The sequence below is a fragment of the Oncorhynchus keta genome, chromosome 2 (genome assembly GCF_023373465.1).
Source record: "Oncorhynchus keta strain PuntledgeMale-10-30-2019 chromosome 2, Oket_V2, whole genome shotgun sequence".
Lineage (NCBI taxonomy): Eukaryota > Metazoa > Chordata > Actinopteri > Salmoniformes > Salmonidae > Oncorhynchus > Oncorhynchus keta.
Genome location: NC_068422.1, coordinates 16,199,933 through 16,207,767, shown reverse-complemented (window position 1 = coordinate 16,207,767; position 7,835 = coordinate 16,199,933). Strand labels below are relative to the sequence as shown.

At 41.8% G+C, this 7,835-nt stretch overlaps 1 protein-coding gene across 1 annotated transcript; it reads left to right on the top strand.

Annotated features, from left to right (window-relative positions):
* Positions 1 to 326: 326 nt before the first annotated feature.
* On the top strand, positions 327 to 6,955 carry LOC127913260 (uncharacterized). The gene is made up of 3 exons (XM_052485147.1): positions 327 to 1,240; positions 1,425 to 2,022; positions 6,952 to 6,955. Exons 1-3 carry the CDS (start codon positions 913 to 915, stop codon positions 6,953 to 6,955), a joined length of 930 nt encoding a protein of 309 aa, XP_052341107.1. The 5' UTR covers positions 327 to 912.
* Positions 6,956 to 7,835: the final 880 nt, after the last annotated feature.

Below are 7,835 nucleotides of genomic sequence, written 5' to 3'. Positions count from 1 at the left end.
CCGTTACTAAATAACTCACATTATCACATGTAAAAGCAGATTCGGGTTACCCGTTACTAAATAACTCACATTATCACATGTAATAGCAGATTCTGGTTACTAGTTACATAAATAACTCACATTATCACATGTAATAGCAGATCCTGGTTACCCGTTACTAAATAACTCACATTATCACATGTAATAGCAGATTCTGGTTACTAGTTACTAAATAACTCACATTATCACTACTCAAAACCAGAGGCATGTATTTAGATGTATTTTTCTAAATATATGGCTCTTGTCAAAACTAGCTAAAAGGTAAAAAAAAACATAATAAGGTCAAAACTACAGACACACAGGGTCAAAAACTACAGACACACAGGGTCAAAAACTACAGACACACAGGGGCAAAAACTACAGACACACAGGGGCAAATACTACAGACACACAGGGCCAAACACAACAGACACACAGGGCCAAACACAACAGACACGAAGGGGCAAAAACTACACACACAGGGCCAAACACAACAGACACGAAGGGGCAAATACTACAGACACACAGGGCCAAACACAACAGACACACAGGGCCAAACACAACAGACACGAAGGGGCAAATACTACAGACACACAGGGCCAAACACAACAGACACACAGGGCCAAACACAACAGACACACAGGGCCAAACACAACAGACACGAAGGGGCAAAAACTACAGACACACAGGGGCAAATACAACAGACACGAAGGGGCAAAAACTACAGACACACAGGGCCAAACACAACAGACACGAAGGGGCAAAAACTACAGACACACAGGGGCAAAAACTACAGACACAGGGGCAAATACTACACACACAGGGGCAAATACTACACACACAGGGGCAAATACTACACACACAGGGGCAAATACTACACACACAGGGGCAAAAATGACAGAATACAGGGACAAAAACTACAGGGACACAGCATCAAAAACTACAGGGACACAGCATCAAAAACTACAGGGACACAGCATCAAAAACTACAGGGAAACAGCATCAAAAACTACAGGGACACAGCATCAAAAACTACAGGGACACAGCATCAAAAACTACAGGGACACAGCATCAAAAACTACAGGGAAACAGCATCAAAAACTACAGGGACACAGCATCAAAAACTACAGGGACACAGCATCAAAAACTACAGGGACACAGCATCAAAAACTACAGGGAAACAGCATCAAAAACTACAGGGACACAGCATCAAAAACTACAGGTACACAGCATCAAAAACTACAGGGACACAGCATCAAAAACTACAGGGACACAGCATCAAAAACTACAGGGAAACAGCATCAAAAACTACAGGGACGCAGCATCAAAAACTACAGGGACACAGCATCAAAAACTACAGGGACACAGCATCAAAAACTACAGGGAAACAGCATCAAAAACTACAGGGACACAGCATCAAAAACTACAGGGACACAGCATCAAAAACTACAGGGACACAGCATCAAAAACTACAGGGAAACAGCATCAAAAACTACAGGGACACAGCATCAAAAACTACAGGGACACAGCATCAAAAACTACAGGGAAACAGCATCAAAAACTACAGGGAAACAGCATCAAAAACTACAGGGACACAGCATCAAAAACTACAGGTACACAGCATCAAAAACTACAGGGACACAGCATCAAAAACTACAGTGACACAGCATCAAAAACTACAGGGACACAGCATCAAAAACTACAGGGACACAGCATCAAAAACTACAGGGAAACAGCATCAAAAACTACAGGGAAACAGCATCAAAAACTACAGGGACACAGCATCAAAAACTACAGGGAAACAGCATCAAAAACTACAGGGAAACAGCATCAAAAACTACAGGGACACAGCATCAAAAACTACAGGTACACAGCATCAAAAACTACAGGGAAACAGCATCAAAAACTACAGGGAAACAGCATCAAAAACTACAGGGACACAGCATCAAAAACTACAGGGACACAGCATCAAAAACTACAGGTACACAGCATCAAAAACTACAGGTACACAGCATCAAAAACTACAGGGACAAATACTACATATTGTTTATAAAAGAGGTTGGGGGTTAGTGCCGTCTCAAATCCCCCCCCAACCCCTCCCCTCCCCCGTTCCCCCCTACCCACTCCCACCTTACCTACTCACTCCCAAACCTATCCTACCCACTCCCACCTTACACACTTCCCATATGGGTGGCAGATCATTGTTCTTGTGGGGTCCATGAGGGTATCAGGTATCAGAGCTGTGAATTTGCAGCCTCTGGCATGATGCAGCTGTTGTAGAAACCTCACCATCAGGAGTAGCTATAACCACGGGCCAGATAACCACAGGCAGGAGGCAGGGAAGAGGAAAACACCCCACAGTGAAATGAAAATAGACAGATGTGAAGCTAACAGGTATCTTCTGATCTTCATAGGGTCTCCCAGGATATCGGAACCACACAGGTGATGAAATACACGTCAGACAAGCTGGTGAGTCATAGTGTACTATAGCGTTGTGCACTGCACTCCTGCAGCAGAAAAGTGCTGTAGCAAGTACATTCTTTTGTGATATTTTACATTTCTGAATTACAGTGAATTCTTCCCAAGAAACAGCCCAGTAAAGACCAGTAAAATAAACAGCGCAATATAATAGAAATATGGCGCAATAGAATAAAATGTGTATACAAATATGAATGATAAGCTATAATTGGACAGACAATTGTGACACGTTTCAGGAACTAGGCGCATGTCATTGTCACTTCTTCACAGGAGAGGCATTTGAACGTAAACATATATCTTTAATCAAAATGTTTTTGTGGGGCAGAAATGCTTTCTGGAACATGTGAACTTTCATGTGCTTTAATAACAAACTTGTATGCCATTTGTAAATACGAATAAAATAGTTAAATTACGAGCCTAGTTGGTTTAGCCATGGAAAAAGTCAGGAACCTTCCCACTAGCCATGATTGGCTGAGATAATGCATGGGCTGGACATGCCGAGACATGAGTTCGGATTGGTCTGCCATGGAGCACGCTTCTGTCAATAACATGAGCTACTCAGTATGTGTAGGTCATCCTTTCTAATGCATATTTTTTGAACGATATGAAGAACAGCAAAAGTTTTGCTAATGCTCTCCACTTTCTGGAGGACCACGTTTTGAAATCAGTGGAATTCCCAGTGGAAGCAGTGTATAATAGCTAAGGAGATGGAGACAATTCTGGCATTTGATTGGAAATATGCAAAGGGAGTCGAAAAGAGAAACACCTGTCTCCGTATTACAAACTAAGGGCAACCATGGGATCCGTGACAGAGGCAGAAGTGTTCATCCATGTATACTGGTAAGAGTTTAGCTCGCTACACTTTCAGATATTATACCTATCAATTTTTTTTCTGAAAGTTGTTTTCATTGCATTAAAGAGTACTGTTAGCTAGCTAGCTAACGTTACATGTATCATCTGTGTAGTAATATAATTGTATCATAGTCAGCCATTTGCATTGCTAGTTATAGTTTAATATTAGCTAGCAAGCTAACATTGAACCTAGTTGCATGGTAGTAACGTTATGATTTGGGATTACGGTTCATTGTTTATCTAGCTAGCTAGATACATGTCTAAACAAAAGACTCCACTATGCAAGTAGCCATTTCACTGTACCGTTTACACCTTCTGTATCCTGTGCATGCGACAAATAAACATAGATTTTATTTGATACAGTGTGTGTTTACCAGAGACAAAAACAAAAACAAAAACATTGTAAATTTTTTTTACCCCTTTTTCTCCACAATTTCATGGAATCATTGGCAGCTCATAAATTCATTTTTAAACGGATGGGTTAACTGGTGCTACAATACACCAGTTGTGCTATTTTAGACCACCAGGCTGCTGATGTCGAGCAGCCTGTCATTTTTGTGTTTTTACTTTTTCATAACGTCAAGTTTGATGTCGAACGACAATAGAATGTTCATGATGTCACTGCGACAACTGTCAACAGACATGTCCATAGAAGTAGTATAAACCAGCGTTTAGTGTTGAAATCTTTGCACATACCTGTACTCCCTCTGTTTAGCACATGACCTTACATGTGAATCCTTAAAGAGATGGGTGGCGCTTAAGAGGGTGTGAATGATGCTGAATGGGTGTAGGGGTGTAGACAAAGAAAAGCTCTCCATTATTTTTTTATTTTTTTATTTTACCTTTATTTAACCTTTATTTAACCAGTCAAGTCAGTTAAGAACAAATTCTTATTTTCATTGACGGCCTAGGAACAGCGGGTTAACTGCCTGTTCAGGGGCAGAACGACAGATTTGTACCTTGTCAGCTCGGGGGTTTGAACTTGCAACCTTCCGGTTACTAGTCCAACGCTCTAGGCTACCCTGCCGCCCCATTAGGTTTACCAAATAATTCAAGGGACATTTTCTCATGAGTGGGGTTACAAGTTTATCAACTTTCTAAGCAGAAAAACTTTCCCATTGGTCCTCAACTGTAGTGTATGATAGACAATTTTCTAGCCCTGAAAACAATTTTCTAGCCCAATGTAAAAAACACCATATCAAATTTTGCTACATAAGACCGAATCGAGCCAGTCGGTCACAATTTTGTGAGAGACAAAGAGAGAGGGATAATTTGTATGTCTCTTCCTCTCTCTCTATCTCTCTCACACTGGAGCTGAGTGGGGACACATTGAGTGTAACAGAAGCAGCAGGAAATGGAGAGAAATAATTGGAAGGTCAGATTTGATAATGGCTACTCTAGCGGAAGAACAAGCTCTAATTGGTATGAGGGTCATTTTGGTCGTTCGGACATTTGGTGAACCTTCAAGGTAAAAGTGTGAAAGTGTGAAAGCACTCATTACCGCTCTCTTTCTCTTTTCTTTTCTCTCTTTGCAGTGAGAGGCAGGCTGGACTGCTGGGCTGCAAACTCACCGGCCAAGACAGAGACAGAGGAGAGGAGACAGATTCCAACCCAGGGTCGTATTCATTAGGGCACACAACGTAAAACTTTTATTTTTTTAAACTTCTGCAACAGAAAATGAGCACTTCTGATTGGACAGCTCTCTGTCTCTCCCTCTCTCTCTCGCTCTGTTGGTCTGTCTGTCTGTAAATCCTACTAAAGCCTTCCTATCACCTATGAGAGGCAGGAACAGGGAGAGAAGGAATCAGCTTCAGATGACACAGAGGAGGAGAAGAGAGAGGAGCGGGTGTCACACTCCTGGAGCAGATCCTTTCATCATCTCTCCACCCCTCCATCCCCCATCCCTCCATCCACCATCCCTCCTATCTCTGACCCTGGTCCTGCCATCTGGGAACACAGCTGATACTAATGAGGGATGGCTCCTCGTCCCCTGTCGCTAGAGTACACACACAATAATGCACAGGACGCACCCACACGCAAGCACACACAAACATACATGCACGTACACACACACTTTCACACACACTGTTTGTCCCTTGGCACTAGAATAAACAAAACATATCCCCTGGCACTGGAATACAAATATAAATATCCCCTGGCACTGCAATACACACAGCAATATCCCCTGGCACTGGAATACAAATATAAATATCCCCTGGCACTGGAATACAAATATAAATATCCCCTGGCACTGCAATACACACAGCAATATCCCCTGGCACTGGAATACACATATAAATATCCCCTGGCACTGGAATACACACAGAAATATCCCCTGGCACTGGTATACACACATACATATCCCCTTGCACTGGAATACACATATAAATATCCCCTGGCACTGGTATACACATATAAATATCCCCTGGCACTGTAATACACATATACATATCCCCTGGCACTGGAATACACATATAAATATCCCCTGGCACTGGAATACACACAGAAATATCCCCTGGCACTGGAATACACATAAACATATATCCTGGCACTGGAATACACATATACATATCCCCTGGCACTGGAATACACATATACATATATCCTGGCACTGGAATACACATATAAATATCCCCTGGCACTGTAATACACATATACATATCCCCTTGCACTGGAATACACATATAAATATCCCCTGGCACTGTAATACACATATACATATCCCCTTGCACTGGAATACACATATAAATATCCCCTGGCACTGGAATACACATATAAATATCCCCTGGCACTGTAATACACATATACATATCCCATGGCACTGGAATACACATATACATATCCCCTGGCACTGGTATACACATATACATATATCCTGGCACTGGAATACACATATACATATATCCTGGCACTGGAATACACATATAAATATCCCCTGGCACTGTAATACACATATACATATCCCCTTGCACTGGAATACACATATAAATATCCCCTGGCACTGTAATACACATATACATATCCCCTTGCACTGGAATACACATATACATATCCCCTGGCACTGTAATACACATATACATATCCCCTGGCACTGGAATACACATATAAATATCCCCTGGCACTGGAATACACACATAAATATCCCCTGGCACTGGAATACACATAAACATATATCCTGGCACTGGAATACACATATACATATCCCCTGGCACTGGTATACACATATATCCTGGCACTGGAATACACACAGAAATATCCCCTGGCACTGGAATACACATAAACATATATCCTGGCACTGGAATACACATATACATATCCCCTGGCACTGGAATACACACAGAAATATCCCCTGGCACTGGAATACACATAAACATATATCCTGGCACTGGAATACACATATACATATGCCCTGGCACTGGTATACACATATACATATCCCCTTGCACTGGAATACACATATAAATATCCCCTGGCACTGGTATACACATATACATATCCCCTGGCACTGGAATACACATATGAATATCCCCTGGTACTGGAAAACACACTGCTGCTCCCATGGCGTTACACTTAATGTGCTGTGCCTCTCTCTGTCACCCGTAGGTGAGACAGACAGACAGACAGACAGACAGACAGACAGACAGACAGACAGACAGACAGACAGACAGACAGACAGACAGACAGACAGACAGACAGACAGACAGACAGACAGACACACACACACACACACACACACACACACACACACACACACACACACACACACACACACACACACACACACACACACACACACACACACACACACACACACACAAATACATAACGAAATACAAAAACTGCAAGCACACATAGGCATGTCCCGGTTTAGACAACTACTGGTTTAGACAACAACTGGTTTAGACAACTACTGGTTTAGACAACTACTGGTTTAGACAACTACTGGTTTAGACAACAACTGGTTTAGACAACTACTGGTTTAGACAACTACTGGTTTAGACAACTACTGGTTTAGACAACTACTGGTTTAGACAACTACTGGTTTCGACAACTACTGGTTTAGACAACTACTGTACGAGATACTGGCAGTTATGTCATATAGTTGATAACGGAGTTTCAATCAGTAAACCCAATGGCTTACTATACTTCATTCAGTATGCACAATATAATTCACATTGCTTCTTCTATGGGCACAGCGGGAATTTCTATCAGCAGCACAGTGTCATGTCACTCCTCCTTTAGTATCAATTAGCCACGTGTGGAATGTCAATCACCTATTACCATACACACTAAAAACAAAGTGTTCTATATAGTGTCAAATAAGGGTTATTTGGCTTGTAACCATAGCAGATCCCTTTTTGGTGCTTTATAGAACCCTGTTTTTGAAGGTACTATAACGAACCATGCTCATAAGGTTCTAAATGGAACCTGTATGGTGCTATAAAGAACCCTTTACTAAGGTTCCATAAAGAACCATTAATAAAAGG

Excerpts from the sequence above, each read along its gene's own strand:
- LOC127913260 (XM_052485147.1), top strand. The coding sequence starts at position 913 with ATGACAGAATACAGGGACAAAAACTACAGGGACACAGCATCAAAAACT. Across the intron at positions 1,241-1,424 it reads CACAGCATCAAAAACTACAG|GGACACAGCATCAAAAACTA; the intron begins GTACACAGCATC and ends CAAAAACTACAG.